Raw genomic sequence first — 18,101 nt, 5'->3', positions numbered from 1 at the left:
CAGCGGCGTGCTACCAACTGTGGAGCCAAAAGCGCTTCCGCTGTGCAAACTTCGAGCGACATGCAGCGCAAGGAGTCGTCGTTATTTAATGTCACGCCCCGTTTTGTTCCAAACACGCCGTGTAAATAATCGTGATGATGCTCGTTTATCTTCGCTTGTTGAGTGAAAAGATATGCGAGGAATGGCGTAAGGGAAGAATGGCAGATGTCGAATGATGCTCAAACACGTCTACTAAAATAGACTCCCTTATTCGGCTTGCGTCCGAATGAGTATCGATCCTGCAATGCTCCAATGCAGTGCAGCAATGCACATTCAAAATGTTGGTGACTTGCCGTCCCCTTCTATCAGGAAACCAAAATTTCTGCGATATGATTCGGAAAACTATACTTTTCTTATGATTAGCAATAGCAGCGCTTGTCCGGTGAGAGTTTTGGAATATTGTTCAAAAGGAACGTTAGCCTGATAGTGATGTCATAGAGCGGTTATTTGCCCCTCAGTTGACTACCCCCTACCCCAATAACTCACTTCAGTGAGCTGTCCGCACACACCACAGCGACGGTTGCACCTGTCCTGAGCGGTAAAACAGCTCACCCACGACCGAGTGTAGGGCGGTGGCCGTCGCCAGGGCTCAGTCGAGGAAGGAGGGCGGCGGGGTGACCTGTAGGGGGGGGACGGGGGGGGGGGCGACACACCTGCCTGCGACGTAATCAGTACCGTCGGCGTCACCGATGAATCGGTGCCAGTCGTCTGTCCGCCCGGGTATAAATAAGTCAGCCACCGCCGCCGCCGCCGCCGCCGCTGACGACGACGGCGACGACGACGACGCGTCGGTCGGTGTCCCGAGTCGCCGGTGTCGCAGGCGACGAACTCTTGGGGACCCACACAGCACTCACTGACATAGGGCGTGGCTTGGAATCAGGAAAGGGGAGATTTTGGGGCAGGTGTTTTAGTTATATGATGTTAGGGATAGAAAATTATTAACTGATTTATATCTGATTCCTTATGATGTCATAGCATTCATGGCAGCTTCACATTCATATAACTTTTACGACTCAACTTTAAAAGAAAACGCGGTTGCATTTAATTTACTTACTTTCTCACAAAATAAATCCATACATGTTGAACAGCTAGGTAAACGTTCTACACATTTACAAATTGTATTGCATTTAAGCATAATCATATTTATTTTGTTGCACATCCCTCAGTCCGTCAGAGGCATCATTACCCACAAGTTTCCCAGTCCCTGAGAGGCCCAGGGCGGGCCAGGTGTCAGACTGGAGCGGACTGGGGCATCACTTCCCACAAGTTGCCCAGCCCCTCACAGGCCCAGCGCGGGCAGGTGCCGGCTACGTGACGACGACAATGACACGCCGAATCGAACGGCCGTTCAAAGCAGCTGCGCCGTCGAGTGCGCCGCTTTGTTTCGACATTCTTTTGACACGCTTTCGACGAGCGTCGCCTGTGTAGAACCTCGTGAGCGGCGCCTGGGCGTGAAAGGCCGCGAAAGATTACGGAACGACGCCTCGTTCCGCGGCAGCTGGCGACTGAGGTGTGATAAGCGGGCGCAGCTCGCTCTGATTTCTACATGTTTCTCGTCGTTGCTTGTGCTACGCTTGGAGCTTAGATTTAATTAGTTCCTGCTTCCTGCAAGTCTGTCTAGTGTCTGCCTGGTGTCTGTCTAATGTGTCTGACTGGACTTTCTTGTCTGTCTTCCAGATCGATCCCAAAGTGGCGTTTCCAAGGAGAGCGCACCCAAAGGTAAGTTTCCGTGAACTTCACGGCCCATTTGGTCTCCCGTGACCCGTTGACATTCGGTGCACCCTCCTCCCCTCTCTTTTCCCCACGGGCACGACACCCTGTCTCCACCGCTGTGCTGGCGTGAACTGCTCTGTCGTGCCGGGCTTCGGGCTAGCTTCGGTCACGGGTCAATCCCGACTGGAGCAAACCATAGGAGGAGTGCCACTTGAGACGAGAGACTGAAATGAGATCTGAACAGGCCCCTGTGCGGCTCCAGTCCGCGCGGATCACGTGCCCCCTCGGCGTGATAGAACGGCGTCGTTTGCTGTTCTTGTGACGTGGTGATGCCTGTCGTCTGCGCCAACAAAAACATGTCACTGGCACCGGATGGCTTCTCACAGACAGGGTAGACCCCGGTGGGCGACTGAGGCGCGGGGTCTGTATTGTATGCCGGTGCATGCAAAGGTGGAGTTTCCACAGCTGTTCGGCGCTCCAGTTTGGCCCATGGGTGGATCTTTACAAGGCTTCTGTTGTGTCTGACTGTTGTGTCCTACATGGCCGTTGCTTGTCGATGCTGCATTTGATATTGTGTGGTCGATGACTGCGAAATGCACAGGTGTTTGTTGCAGGGGCGGATCCAGAAAATCTCCAAGGGAGGGGCCATTAGAAACCAGGAGGCCCCCATAATCCCACCTGTTGGAGGCCCCATCTTCCCACTTGTTGGGCCCCCCCCCCCAAAAAAAAACTGCGTCTATTGAGCTTATCTAGCTGTTCAGGCAACATCTCAACATGAATAGCCACTTTATTTTCAGGAGGCCCCCTTTTCAGCTTTTTAACTTTTTATTTTATTTTGGAAAAAAAAATCGGCCAAGGCCCCCATGGCCCCCCCCCCTTGTATCCGCGCCTGGTTTGTTGTCTGCCTTCTGGTCATCAGTGAGGTGGCGACAAATTGGAGCATCCGTGACATTTGTACAGTTGTAGCGTTCTTTTTCACGAGCTGTCACACACCACGGTTGGGTGCCGTGCGGCGGAAAAGTGACGCGTCGTGCGCTGACCGTCACGCGTGACCTGGTGTCACGTGCTCGCGTGCTTCGCCGCGCCCACGGGCTCGTGACGATGTGTGGTCACGCTCTTTTAGCCATCCGCCGCCGTGAGCGACCGCCGCGCCCCTGGCGGCTGGCTGTGGAACTACTCACTGCCGGCAGCGGCGACTGACAGTGACTGAGACGGGAGGTCGGGGGTTTACCGTGGCTTTTCAGCTGCACAGAGAAAAGCACGGTGACCTCTGAAGCTTGTTGAGATTGAGACATACCAATAACATTTGTTATTCGTCACTATGCTCATTTTTCCATTTCATGCCGGTAAACTGGCGAAAAGTCGCCTGACCGTTGACAGCCCGGCGTACCGATTATCGTAGGACCTATTCCACTAACATTTTAAAAACGACTAATGTTCTTTATCCATCTATTAGCAGCTATTTCAATATGTACATACCATAGCATGCATACTTTACTGAATATGCCGTATCGCTGCATCAACAAGCAGACCTAAGAGTTCACTGAGCGAGACCCTTTTCTCGAGACCATTTGCATGCATCTCGCCTGGCGAATAGACGTCATGAACCGTTTCCGGCCATTCTACATGCATGAATTTCACCGTCTAGTACATAGCGCATATTCCGCTAACGTGGGCCGTTGTCGTCTGTCAGTTTCGTGCAGCGGCGTCCGAAATCTTCGGCTCGCTCTGTCGCTCAGCGACTGGTTCGGCCACTGACGGAGAGCTGACATTATGGACATGATGGATATCGCCGTAATCCGTATATCTGCGGCGAATGGCGCGCCGTCGCCGTCACGGACATTGTATGGCTGCAGCGGCCGTGTTGAGAAAGGTCTCGATGGCGGAATGCTCTCAGTGGCCACATTGGGAGAGGGCTGAGGACCGGGCGGTCGGTTTCAACCCGGCTCGATGGGAGTCGTGAGTCTCGGGGACGAGGGTGAGCTGAAAGCAGCTGGTGTCTCCAATGCTGCGCAGTTGTTCTGCTTTTGTTCAGCAAGTTGGGCTGCTTTTGGGGCGTATGTATGTTTATCAATGGGCGCGGCACTTACCGCGATGGAACCGCTATCAGCAAATGATTTCCACTTGCTATCGTATCAAGAACTCTGCCGCTCTTCAAGGTCAAAATTCGTGGTGCATAATCTCTAACTCCTTCTTCAGATCCCTGCTCCTCTCCTCGACAGCGCAGTAGCCCACAGCCCTTACCCGTCCGTCTGGTGCACCAACACACCGCCACCGATCTGAGCCCGCTGAGAGGGTCGTAAATCAGCGGATTTCTGCGGTCAGCTGACCTGTCCAGCGCCGAACCCATCTCCGGGTGCGAATCCGGCTTCGCGCCTGCATCGACCGATCTATAAACTAGTCGCTATGGTGCCGGTGACAGATACCTCTGCCGGGGTGTAATAGGTATGAGTACTGCTTCGGGGCTCTGGACATGGGGCTCGTGTCCCGGATCTACCAAAGGAGCTATCCCCAGGTTCATGTGACCGCTCTCACTGTGATGATGATTGCAGCCTTCTGAAATTGCTGACTGTTCGATCATTGAGTTTTCCCCTAAGATATGATGTTTTGGTTTTATCCCGTCTTAAACTTAACGAAACGATGCATAGGTATATGCACATTGGAAGTATTGATGCACGACTAAAACCTCTCGCTTGTAAAGGCCTCCTAGCCCTCTCCTAGCCTCTACAAACGTGTTACAATGGCTACCGACCTCATGTAACTCACCTAACATCTCTATGCAAAGCAACCGGTCGCCAAGTCCATAATTCCATTTGTCAGACACTCTAGCCAACAGGACCCAACTGCCTCTGTGTTAACCGCTCACCGAACCGGTTCTGTCTGCCGTGCCCTGCGCCCGGGATGACGGCGTCATCGGCCGAACGTCATCGCCTGCGGCACGGTGACTCTCCGATCGTATCTCCCCCTCCTGCAGAGTCGCCGGCTGCTACCGCCCGGCGCCGGTTCGTCAGTGGCGGTGGTGTGAACTGTGAATTTAACGGTGGCTGGCATTGGTCCCTATGTGTCCTCTGAGGGCGACGGTTTGATGATTTTGGTTGATGGGATGGGAGTGAGGGTGGCGTTCCTCGCGCCGTGAAATAGCCGATGACTTGTTTGTAGATTCCTTGTGTCTCGATGTGGAGGCTTGAGAAGAGGATTCACCTACATGACCTCTGTTCCGCGAGGGATCTAGCCCATGGTAGCTCATGGTAGACTGTAACGGTCAGCTGTCGATTGGCATGGTATTCGCTCGCCTATCTGGAACATTCCGAGGCTAGCCTGTATGTTTGACCCCATAACTGCCAATATAAGCATCATATATCTTCCACTGCGCTCTGGCGAATTCGACAAGTGATAATCTGGTTTACCTTGGCCCCAATATTCCCTTTCCCCTCTGGACCGATGACCGAACATGAATAGACAAATCCGTTAGACCGAGGAGCATGCAAAAGACATAATTTCAGTTGCTTAATAGCTGGTCAGTGGTCAATCTCTCCGAGCTGGGAATAAGTTGAGATACATAACTAGCACTATACATAACTAATTTACTAGGCCACGGCGGTATGCCACTGCGCGTTTCCGGGTCGCTTCCAGCGGGCGTCTTTTGTTCGCTCGGCAGCGGCGATCTTCGGGCGATGATTTCTCGGTCTCCCGTCGCTGGACCACCCTCCGAGCGAGACGGGGCGAGGCGCCCGGCCAGGTCGGTCGCTTTCCATCCCCTCCTTCCCATCTGGTGCGCGCTCCACCCACTCGTCTCTCCAATCACGCGCCCTCGGCGGCCGTAATTGTTTCTTACCGGCGCGCCGAACAAAGGCCGCATTACAATCGTTTGTGATAAAGTGTTCTCCCGGGCGGCGCTTCCGATTGCCGGCCGGTGCTCGGCGCGCCCGCCTGACCCGGCTGGAGTGGAGAGCGGCCCGGGCGCGGCGCGGTGCGGTGCGTCCCTCGACGACCTCTTGTGGTAGGAGACGCTCTGCGGAGACGGGACGCGGCCTCCCCACTGATGACTACTCGAGTGGCAGCTATTGCGCCGCCAGTCTGCCCGCAGAGTGGACGGACACGCTCGTTATTGTTGCGCGGCATTGTCGCTCCAATTTGCGGCTGGGCGAGCCGTGTTTGTCGGTGTTTGCGCACTGTCGACCTGTCAGCCTGTCCCGCTCGCAGCCTGTTTGCCCGTCCGACTTTCCCCGCTCCTGGAGGCTGACATCCCCCAGTCCGCAGTCGGAGGCTTACCGAGGCTGGTGCTCGCCAACCGCAGGCCAGCGGCTTATGGCACACGGTGATTGGCAGGCCACGTCACTGTGTTTGGGGGCTGAAACATGAAGAAATGTTATATTAGCTGCTGACTGGCTCACTTTTGGGGGAATTATTTTAGAAATATTTAGTTTAACTATTACTTGCTTAGATAAATTTTAAGTCAGTGTATTTTCAGCTTTGGTCAATTTGCATTGTTTTGAATCTCTATTTTTTCTCTTGGTTAAGTCAAGCAACTGAAACCCAAGATCAAATTGAAGCCATTATTCAGCTCCTGCCAATAGCATTGGCCCAATACCATTTGTCAAAATTACCGAAGTAAACTGTTGAGAAGAAACAGCGATATTCCGGAGCTTCATGTTATACATTAGTCCATGTAAGTACAGCACCTCATGCCGCAATTGCCCCCCCCCCCCTCGTCCACGTCATACTAAGCTGTGCGCTCGGGGCTGCGGTCGCTCCATTTGGGGGTTCGGGGGCTGCGGCCGCTCCATTTGGGGGTTCGGGGGCTGCGGTCGCTCCATTCGGGCTCGCTCCCGTCTGATTCTCGGGCGGTTGGTCACGGTGGCTGGGCGGCTCCCTCATCCGACGCCCGGGAGATGTGCCATCGGTCCTCGGCGCTTCTCAGGGGTGACAGATGCGCTCATTTTTCCCACATCGCATTAGCATATCGAACCGGGCTCCGTGGCCCGGCCTGGCCCCGGCTCGCCATAGCGTGGAAATTGAGATGACTCTCAGAGACTGGGACGGTCTCCGCACGGATGGCACCATGGACGCTTTGTGGTTCGGCGACAGCGACAGGACCCGTCGAGAAGCCCGGTACGTTGAACTTTACTCGCCTTCTCCGTACCTGTTTTGGCGCAGAGACGCGAACGGCGCCGGCTAAAAGCCATGGCGTGCAGACGTGACCGCGACTGAAGAGCTCGCTGGCCGCTGAAGGACTGACTCTGAGCTGAGTCAGCCTGGTTAATGGTCCGAGTGGGCAGTGTGTCCGGGTTGAGAGCACGGGAGAGAGGAGGGAGCGGCCAGACTCACATCGGCCCGGCACTCGGCGCCGGGAACTTTTAGCAGCGGTTTAACGTGCTGATGGCGCGGATGACACTCAGTTTGTGTCATTTTGGCTTTTGAGCAGCGTTTGTGGAGAGTATGGTGCCATTCTAACTAAATACGTTAGAAAACTGTTGAAACTTTGTAAAATCAGAAACTGTTAAATTCCTTTCGTGAACCTCGCTATATGCCGATAATTTGCACTGCAGAATATTGGCAACAGCTTCTCCATTTAGCACCTGGCGATACCTATCCGCCCTAATCTGTCTTGCCGCAATCTATGGAGAAGGTGTCTGGCTTTTTATCTCAGCAGAACCGCGGCAGACCACAGAGCTCGCCACGCATTTCCCTGATTGCGTCCTCCCCTCGGAGTCGGCTCCTCAGACCGGAACCGCAACCACTTGTGTTTTTCTGGCGGCCACCGCACATTTTCCGGACTTTGCCGCCCGTTGTCGGTATCATTATTGGACCGGGCTTGCATGCAAAATGTCACGTCATTTATATGCAAATGAGTTTGCTGGCTGGCAGCCTGCCGCATCGGAACGTTTTGGCATCCTTTCGGCATCGTAGTGAGACGGCGAGAGAGCAGCAGTCGGGGACAGACCGAGAGAGAAACCGCGAGCGGCAGAGGCGAGGGAGAAACCGGCCGCTTTGAGGTCGCGTTCCTCCGTGCACCGATTGTTGCCGGCTCGTCCGCGCCCGCCCACAAACGGGCTCCGGAGATGTTTGTCGTGGTTTCTAGGTTCCGCGCTCCCGGACCCTCTGACCCGTGCCGTCGTTTCGGCCGATGTCTCGGCGAGTTTTCCTCTTCTGATTCAGCTCCTCTCCTTCAGCGGGTCTCTCTCGCTATCGTGCGATGGTCGACGGGCGTGCCCCGCGGTGGTTCTGGCGCGCCTCGCTGGGCCAATCTGGAGATTCTGCTGACCCAGACGCGGCCGAGGTTTTATTCGAGGCGGAGTCCGCAGCCGGAGCGCTGACTCGCAATTGGGCGGGGCGGGCGGAATCAGCAGCGACCGCTGATCAATTTGCCGCATACTAACCCGGTCGGAGGATAAATCCGGCCCGTCGCACTGCGGCCCATCTATACGTCATTTGGGATCGCAAACGGAGCCCGCTTATTTACTGGACGGCTAGATAGCAATGCGGGATGCTAAAAGAAATAGGACGATTTTCATCTTAGAAATGAAATTACCATCTTGATGCTGATTCATTTGATTGTGTCGTGCGTCGCATTTTTACTGTTCAAGTTATTAATAGCGTGACTTTTCAACGCGTATAGTGAGGTGTTCCAGCACCTATGGCTGGCGTACATTCATTACCAACGCTAAATGAGCTTCACACGCAGCGCATTTTATATGGCGTGATTAATTACCCGTATTACAGTTAGGTGTAAGAGAGAGCGAAAACTTATTCACTTTTGTTAATGATGCTGGAACGTGATGCTATATGAACTTGTGTTGAACCGATTCTGATACATCAACCTAAAGGCCTGGCTACACTATGCGTTTTCTTCGTGCGTTTTTTGCGTGGTTGCGTGTTTTGCGTGATATCGTTCTAGAAAAAAGAACGATATTACGTTTTTGTGATATTTTTCACCTTAAATTTTAGTTACATAAGAGTTATATTAGCTTTTGTATATAACCAAAGTAAAAATTATATTGTTTATAACTTTTTTCCTAGAACGATATTACGCAAAACACGCAAACCTGCAAAAACGCACGCAGAAAACGCATAGTGTAGCCAGGCCTTAACACTCCTTATTATTTCATCTTGTTTTACAGTCTTTTTATTTCAAATTGAAATCATTTTGATAATCACCGCGAGCTGTCAAAATAAATGTTCCACCTTTTGAAATGAAATACAACGGTCTATGTGGTGATAAATTATTTCTGTGCGTTTGCCTCCTGAACGTGTCCCACGGTTCCGTGCCGAGTGGAATTACTCCTGTCCCTGTGAATTTCTGAGACGTTGCATGTCACGGTCTGATTACTCCGATCCACAGTGGCATAATCATCGGCGGCGGTTTTCACAGAGTGGGATCGACCTCGTCGTCGTTTCTTGTCCGCCCTGGTGACCTGACCTTTAAACCGCCTCTGACCCCGAGCTGCCCCCGCTCGGTGGCAATGTCCTCGTTGGAGAGCACTGGTGCATTGGATTGTGCACTGGTTTGGTTATTGAGGGGTGTATCGGTTCAGGTATCGACTGAAGCTGCCAGCTATAGAGGCGGTTCGACTCGCGCTATGACTATATGAGCGGCGCTGGTGGGTGGGGCCGCTTGTGGTCTCTTACACCGGTCCAGCAGTAGTCGGCTCTTACATTGTTAAATTGCTCTTGTGCCCAGCTGTTGAATTGGTCCAGTACTCCGCTGTATACGCTGTAACTTCGTCGGTCGGCTGTGACCGAATCACCGCTTTGGTTGTGGGTCCACTGAAGCTCATTGCCCTGCCACGGCTCATGAATTTCCACGCTCCAGAACTTCTTTCACTGCTGTTTTGTGATGATGTCTTGTTCGTGGAAGGCCATCCCGATCGCTGCTCCTTCCCCCCCCCCCGTCTCCTGCCACTGCCACCGGGCTGCGTCCACTGGGGGTTGAGCGTGCGAAATGGGTGCCGGTGGACCGGCGAACGGAGCCCATCGGTCACCCGGGAAGACGCTGGTCCAGCGATCCTTCGACAGGCTCATTCCAGATTGTGACAGTGTCGATCGCGGCTCCATTCAGGATGACCTCATACTCCAGGGAGCAGCCAGACGGGACGCCCCGATCGCCGCGGCGATATATATGCGACGAAAAAAACGAACGGCCGGCGAGGGATGGGCTGCTTTTCTCGAGAGGAAAACCCGAACGTCGTCGACCGGATTGGAAGAGAGGTCACCTTTCTCGAAGAGCTACTGCCGGATGCTATCTAGATCAGACGCCTACTTGGACCGCTTGAATTGCGTTGATGGGGAAAGAAGGATGATGTTGTTATGAACGGATTAAGTCACGAGCTGATTACTTATGAGTTGTGAGGTAGATTGGCTCGCAGTTTGAAATGTTTCCCCACCAACGGTTATTCGTCATCACTACTGTCTGAAGAAAGCTGACGGAAAGGCGCCCATATACAGGCCCATATACAGACCCATATGTAGGCCTCCAAATATAGATTTCACAAGTTTCTTCTTAGTTTTAGCCATATCAGGCGGTGCATGCTAAGATGTAGAAGACGGTTTTGATTGCTTACGTGTTCGTAGGGAATTGGCTTGGCGTGGAAATTTTGTTTCGTTATTTTCTCGTATAAGAACCTACTCGTTTTCGTTCATGTTGTAATCATGGAAAAGCGGGAGTGATTTGGGTAGAATCATCGATACACACGTGTCACTTAGCATGGTTCAAGTTAAAGAAGCGTGGTGGTCCAAATTAAGTCGATTCGAAGCAAGTTTCGCAAACTAAGGTAAATTTAAAACATGCGTTGTGACTTGTGTTGCTACTTGAGTGCCAAGTGCCACCATCAACAAAACTTCACATAGGAAGCATTGAACGACATAAGAATCTGTGCTAATTAGCTGCACGCTTGATGGTTTATTTGACTTTCGTGGCATTACGTAAACACCTTCTTTGTTTTTGCTCTGGCTGCATTGATTTTCCGTTAATTACTGTGATGCCAAGCGTGAAGACAAGCCAGGATGTTGAACGCCCACAGAAGATGGGCGCTCTGAAAGAGCCTTCGCCACTGGAAAGTCATTTCCTTCGCGGCCAGGCCCTCTAATGAAGCTGAATTCACATTCAAATCGTCGTCCACCAAGTCAGTAACGAAGCTGCTTATTCTCGGTCGCTCGCGGCAGCGGCAAGCGGAGCTCCTCACAGGAACGAGAGGTCTCGCCGGGCCGGAAAGCACAAACAGGGAAGATGAAAGACAGTGGGGCGCGGCCGGTGGCGGCGGCGGCCGGACCGTGCGCCGCGGTCGGCTGAGAGACTGAGTGGGCCGCGGGCGGACGCACCCGGGCGTGCCCGAGTGGGGTTTCTGCTCGCCGGCAGTCGCAACGGCCCGGCGTGCTGCCGCTGACGGACAAAACGGAAAAGAAATTGAAACGGTCGCCACGCCGAATAGCGCTCCGTGGGGCCCGACGGCCGTCGGAAACCTGCCCGCGTCCTTCCGTCCGTCCGTCCGTCCTTCCGTCCGTCCGTCCGTCCGTCCGTCCGTCGTCCGTCCGTCCGTCCGACCGTCCGTCCGTCCGTCCGTCCGTCTCTCTCGCCGTCAGCAGGCTACATTGATTGCGGTGCGTTCCTCAGCCCTGCCTCCTCCCACACCCCGCCCCCCGACCGTCCCCGGTCACCGCGCGTTGCCATTGTTCGTCCGACCCGGATCGAGCACCAGGCTGCGGGTGGGGGCGCAGCGCAGCGCGGCGCGGCGGGGCGGTCGACTCTAATGCGTCGGTTTTTCGACGGGCTCGACACCGTCGTTGCGGGGTCGTGCTATAGGGCGCACCGGCACCATTAGTCTGACGAATGGACTCACCTGGCACTCAATCGAATTTGAACGGACGGTCGCGTCGAGCGCGGCGCATGGCGACGGAGTGGTGGCGACGACGACGATGACGATGGCGATGACTCTGACAGAAGTTAGGGCTAGTTTGAAGTGGCAGATATCGGTGACTATTTAGCGCGAGAGTGCTTACGAAGGCAGATGCCTGAGTGGTTGAAGCGAATCCAAGGCGACTCGAAAACGACAGCTGGTCAAGCTGACAGCCGTCTTCTCCTTAGAGAGCTGGAGGAAAAACTGTCTAGTCCACTTCGCTGTCTGTCAGTCGTCTTTTTCTTATTGCTGGACTCGAATTGGGTCGCTAAAGAGCCAATTTTATATATGGCATCACTCCCATTGAGGTTCACATTCATAGTTACTTAGTTGCAAATATACTCTTGCAGTTAAATACCATCATGCTGAAAGAAGTTTTTATGGAAAATGTTTCCGATGACGCCGAATATTTTTTTATGTGTCAACCCATCCACGTATTGCCAGGTGTAATGAAGTGAGCCGGCGAGTACCCAGTCGGAAAACACACCCACGAAGTTCGAAACGCCCGTCGTGTGCCGAAAGCTTTTATGCAAATGGGTCGCCCTGGTCCGTGCCACTGAAGTACTGCTTTGCTGGCCGCTGCGGCATTAGTTTATGGCGCGGTCGGCTGGTGACTGGCCTGACGACGCTGCGCAGGTGACACCACGCTGGTGACTATAGCCATGTGACGTCACAGTCGTGACATTTCACCACCGGCGCCGCTACTTTCAGGCGTGACACTACGAACTCAATCATTATTAAATATTTTAATGGCCCGACTAGGCTTGCGGAGGGTCGTCATTATTGAATAGTTTATGCATGAGATCATTCGAATGATAGAACTTGCATCGTCATGGTTAGGTACGTGTGTGCAATGTGCATGCATGATTGTACAGGAAAAAGCGGGCGTTGGTTCGTAATTTTGAGTTAACCGGTTGTTTGGAACTAAATCATGATTTATTTCAGCATGCCGTGAAAGTCTATTAATTTTCTGTCGACAGTGAAATATTGAAACCCGCCGGGTCTCCTTTCACCTGAATTTCTTCCATCCACCCTTGTACGCATTCCATGCTTTCAATTCCACCCCAACTAAGCTCCATCATTCATCAGTAGCTACAATGTCACCCCAAGTCTGGTTACATGCCAGATTTCATCCACCACGGGACGATAGTGCGATCAGTGTAGCTGTCCCCGCTCCTCCCCCTTGTTGAACCCCCTCAATCCTCATTTCCTCCACGCCGAGTCCGGTAGAGGAGGCAGATACAGAGATGACGCGTCGGCATCACTATAACGCCTGATATTAGGCACTTGGTGACTTTGAGCTTTGAAGATCTTTGATATTGTTTGACGATTTGCTGAAACCGTTGATGGAAGATGTCCCAGTAATGAGCCGAATGTGTCACGGCGAGGTTTTGCGATGTCCACGCAGTATTTCGTAGTAACTGTGACTTTCGGTGACACTGTGCGACACCTCCGGTCCCCGTGTTCCCTCTGGCAGCAGTCCAGTGACCACCCAGTGAGCCCAGTCCCCGTCTCCTCCTCCCGGGCCCCTCTGGGCGTCCTCGTGATACGTTTGATGTCACCGGTGGGCGCGGCTGCCAACCCCTGAGGGACCCGTGCTGCCAGACGCCGTGATGAGGAAATGCGCCCGAGGTGCAACGCGAGAACCGTTATATGCCCCACACTGACAAATACGTCTTACTCGTCAGAGGAAGTGGGGTTGAAAGCGCACCAGCCCCTGAGGACCATGGACATTTTACATTATTTTGTTAAAATTTTATTATTTTTGGGATAGTTTATGGATTCCTTGGTATGCCAATGGGACTCTTCTGTGATTCTATTTATGTTATTTGCGTTCTCCGAGCTAGGTCTTGCGCTGCGGTACTTGTGCATGTGAGTGGCGAAAGCTGTTCCAAACCCCACCAGTTCGTCTCTTGTCGCATGTAACCGGTGAAGATCGGGGTGTTAATAGCAAAGGCATGGCGGTAAAGGCAGCAGCAGTGACGGCGGAATCAACCCGCCGGTAACAATGGCGAAAACGGAATGAGCCCACCGGTAGAAGTGATGAGTGGGTCCGTCTGTAGCAGCGTAGGGGTCCGCCTGTAGCGGTTTCTATAGGGTTCGCCGGTATAGCAGCGGTATGGGTCCACCTTTTGCCGCGCGGTGCGCTGGGCGGATCCGCCGGTAGCAGCAGCGTAGTGTGTCCGCGGTAGCGGCGGCGGAATAATTCCGCGGTAGCGGCGGTGTGTCCAGGGTAGCAGCGGAATGATTCCGCGGTAGCAGCGGCGGCGCCGAGCGGGCCATTATCCGACTAACCGGTCGGTAATGCAGCCGACAGCGGGGACGCCGCCGTAATCACACGCTGTTGGCCAGATAGTTGATGCAGTCCATCATGTCGGCTGTCTGACAGGTGACAGGATCCCTGACAGATGACGGCGCCGCGCACCGCTCCCGTGGCGGTGAGCCGAGCCGAGGGATTCACCCCGATCTGTGTAGACGGAAAGTGCAAAAAAGCATGCAGGCATTATCACGCGTGTATGCATGGGTTCAGCTGCATTTTACCTGTCGGCATATTGTCTTGACTGAGACCGAAAAGATGGACTAAACATATTTTCCGTTTACAGTTTCGATTCTGCTGGTTTTTAGATACCTACTTGAATGTCATTCTAACTTGATAAGCTTTCTAAACTTGATGCTTCATGATTGATTTTGCATTTCATCTCTCTCAGACTAAGATTTTAGAACACAACACTGTCATTTTTCACCAAAGTTCAACTCCGCCCCCAACGGTGCCCCGCGGCCATGCCATGTTCATCAGGAGACCCTCGCGGCGACTCGGTCCACCCCGCCGCGCCGGGCTCGCCAGCTCCATAAGTGGGCCGCCACCGCCGCCCCCGTCCGAGCCCTGTCCCATTTGGGACCGGCAGGTCATATGTCGCGCCGATAGCCGGAATGGCCCCCGGCGCCGGTCCTTGTGGCTGGAGTGGGTGTACTAGATTAGAAGGCGGCTCGCGCGGACGCCAGGTGGCCGCGGGCAGCCCCGGCCGCCCTATCGCCTCAGGTCATGTGTCACGAGCGGGACTGGCCCGATTGGGCTGTGGTGTTCGTGGGTGCCGCCAGCCGTGCAGTGTGGCTGTTGGGACTTCCAACGGCAGGGGCGGCGACACCCGACCAGCGCGAGTTTTTCCCATTAGCGGGCAATGGCCTGTTGATGGTGGGCTGGAAGGCTATTAGTGAATGCAAGTTGCAGCTGTCGGCCACTTTAACAACGATTCTAGGAAGTTCAACGCGATAACTTTGTGCAAACCTCGCACTCCTTCAGTGAAATTGGTTTACCGTTTACTGGGAACGATTTCCGGAAATTTAGCAACTGTGATGCCCTATTACCGTACGATAAACTCAGATTTGCTCTCAAAGAACTGGTCCGTGCGTTTATGTTGCCTCATGAGCGCTCGGTTTGTTTCTTTCTACCGTTTTCCTCCTCTTCCTCTCGGGTTTTCGGGTGGCGTGCCGAGAGGCTATCCCGGCCGGCGATAGCTCCTCTCCTGCGATTTATCCTGGACAGGGTCTCGTCATCAGTCCTCTGGCAAGCCCCATCATTTCCGGCGCGCTCTCCCACTCACTCTATCCTTCCCTCCCGTGCTGCCATCCCCTTCCTCTCCGGCCCAGGGCGGCTGGTCGACCGGCAGAGCCACCTAGTGACGAAAGCTCGAACTGTGCCGGTACGGTCCGGGCTGGCGGCAGTGAACGGTAGCTTTGCATCTCAGGCATTGACTTCGAAGTTGAGCTTGGGGTATGTATGCAACAGTGACAACTGGTCAGTGCTAGTCTTTAGACTCAAAGTCCTCAGTTTCTTCTGTTCACAGCATCCTTCGTTGTCTCGATTTATGCTAATGAGGCATGTTTGCTTCGATATTCGCCCATTCTCCGTGTCCCCGGTGTGTCCGCGTCTGCCGTGTCCCACTCCTCTGTGTGTCCGCCATCTATCCGCTGTATCCTCTGTGTTCTCTGCCAGACTGTCTGTGCGCGTCACTACGTGTGTCCATCGACCAGCGCACATCAGCGCCGCACCAGGAGCTCTGGGTGTCGGCGACTTTTGGACGCCGAAAAGACTTCATTAGGCCCGTCGTCCGCGTCTATTTGCATTGATTGACGGAGACAGAGCGACCGATTGGGAGGCTTGCGTGCTCATCTTCCCTGCCGCCCCCGCCTCCCCCCGCCCTACCGCCACCACCGCCGCCGCCCTACCGCAAACGACCCGCAGACAAAGTGCCAATGTGGGCACGGAACGGCACGGGTTGGGCGCCGCGCGGCGCGGAGCGGGGCGGCCGGTGCCAATGCGGCCGGCACGGTGCCACCCGCCGTCTCCGGTGTGGTCCAGACGCTGGGATGGGTGACGTCCCTGCGTCACGAGCGCCTCCCCTGCGTCACAATGGCCGTGTTTGCGTCACGCCGCGCCGTTGACGACCGGTGCTATTTGCGGTTACGAGCGGCGCCGGCGGCGTGGTATGCGCCGAATGCAGGGGCGGGTCGGGATGTCACTGTGTGTTCCTCTTCTTGCTGCGCTCCACGCGCCACGCTCCACGGGAGCTCGGAACTCCCATTCCAGGTGTGCGTGGCACCAGACAGACACCATCGCAGTGAGGAACAAGCAGGGACCGCTTCCGCCCAGCCCGGTGGCTTCACGCGGCACTGTTTTGTCCTGCTCCTCAGCGTTTTTGCGCCCGTACACCGGTGCGATGCACCGTATGTCGCATTCTTACTGCTCACGACCCCGGGTCATCACGAAAATGACACGGCCGCCGGGTTGGTCCGGGGCTCGTTAAAGCGCCGCCCGGTGCCGTGGGTGGGAGGTTTTTGTGGCCGCGCTCGGGACGACCGGCGCGGGGCGATGGCTGACCCTGCTCCGGTTCATGGTGACCTCTGGTCGGTGTCCTGATTGGCTCCCGCGGCGCGTGAGTGACCCCGTCTGACCCCGCGGTCTCTTCTGGTTCTGTTTGACCCCATAGTTAACCTTATTGACGAGACGGGTGGTTAGCTGGGACTTGGTGCATACCAGCACACCGAATCGATTAACGTTTTGTTAGTCACATCCATGTGAACGAGTTTGATATCGAGGGAACGTATCACACGCCACTGGAGCTACGCATCATCGACAGCTTGTATAATGAATCGCCTAGCTACTGCTCAGGCATTCTCGTTCTCGAATGTATCAATATTCGTCTTCCTGCTAATGTCACTTTTTAAACATGATCTTGAAGTTATTTCTATGCTTTCCTCCATTTTTATGTTGTATGTTATTTCGTTTGTCGTCCTTCTCGTCAAGCTCTCACGCCGCCGTCATTAACTGGGCTCTGTTTTGTTTCAGGTACGTGACTGGTCGGTGGCGGTTCGGTAAGACGCCCGTCACGGTAAGGTGAAACTGAACCCCACCTTTCTCCGTCGGTCGCTCCACCTCACACCCTCTTACAGCGCTCTACTCTGAGCCATTTTGTGGCGGAGCACTCCCTGCACCGGCTCATGTGGCACACATCATTCCCTCCTCTCGCTCACGTGGCGGCACAGTGGCTCATTTGGCGCACAACACCCCCTCCTTTGGCTCATGTGCCGCACATCACTCCCTCTTCTGGCCCATGTGGCGCACAGTGCGTAGGGCGATCGCCATTTTCCGGTGCAATTTCTCGGGTAATGACGCCTTCGACGGCGGTCGTTCGCTCGCGCTGACGGGCCGTGCGCCGGCCTATTATAGCCCGAGCTGACGTCACCACTGACGCTGGGTGACGCGAGCTGAGCGTCCGCTCTGACCGATGGGAGGCTGAGGGATTGGTGAACTCAGGGGGCCGCGCTGGACCCCGATCCAATAGCGTTTTCTGAGGCTGAATGAATGAATTTTACTCTGCGCATGAGTTTTAACATTATTTCGTTTTGCTTGTTTGAATGAAATCGAGAGACCCAAGTTTTGGTTCAGCTCTTGGCATGAACGATCTCTCGGCAATCGTATGTGTTTCATTTGGATATGTGAGCATCAGACAGTTTGCGAAGCGCTGCGAGCTGTCAGTGTGTCATCGGTCAATAGATGGCACTATTGTCGGCGCCTGAAGTTAGGCTGTGCCGCATTACCGAAAGATGGCACTATTGTCGGCGCCTGAAGTTAGGCTGTGCCGCATTACCGAAAAGCTTATCCGCCGCGCCACTCGCACTTGGAACGAAACCCATGATGCAATGACTTGTTCTATTGTTTTTACACCCTGATGAATTGAAGACACATGGTATGTGGAGCCTCAATGGTGCTACTACCCACCACCACGCATTTCCAACGCTCCATGCCGGTGAGAATATCCATCGACTCACACGCTTAGACCCTGAAGGCGATTCCAACTTCACCAAGTATAGGGCTGAAGCGTTAAATGAATATTGCTTCTTATTTGTATAAGAACTGACTGACGGTAAGTGTGCATGCTCAGGTAGCCTCTTGAA

At 54.1% G+C, this 18,101-nt stretch overlaps 1 protein-coding gene across 1 annotated transcript in view; it reads left to right on the top strand.

Moving 5' to 3' along the window:
* LOC122393676 (RNA-binding protein Musashi homolog Rbp6-like) overlaps positions 1-18,101 on the top strand; it is a 130,545-nt gene that overhangs the window by 57,257 nt on the left and 55,187 nt on the right. The window contains exon 5 of the mRNA XM_043389949.1: positions 1,717-1,758. Within this exon, the coding sequence (XP_043245884.1) occupies positions 1,717-1,758 (42 nt within the window). The remainder of the gene's footprint in view (positions 1-1,716; positions 1,759-18,101) is intronic.

This window comes from Amphibalanus amphitrite, unplaced genomic scaffold (assembly GCF_019059575.1).
Source record: "Amphibalanus amphitrite isolate SeventyFive unplaced genomic scaffold, NRLGWU_Aamphi_draft 000003F_arrow, whole genome shotgun sequence".
Lineage (NCBI taxonomy): Eukaryota > Metazoa > Arthropoda > Thecostraca > Balanomorpha > Balanidae > Amphibalanus > Amphibalanus amphitrite.
Note: the sequence above shows the minus strand (reverse complement) of the source record. Positions and strands in the feature narration are given on the sequence as shown.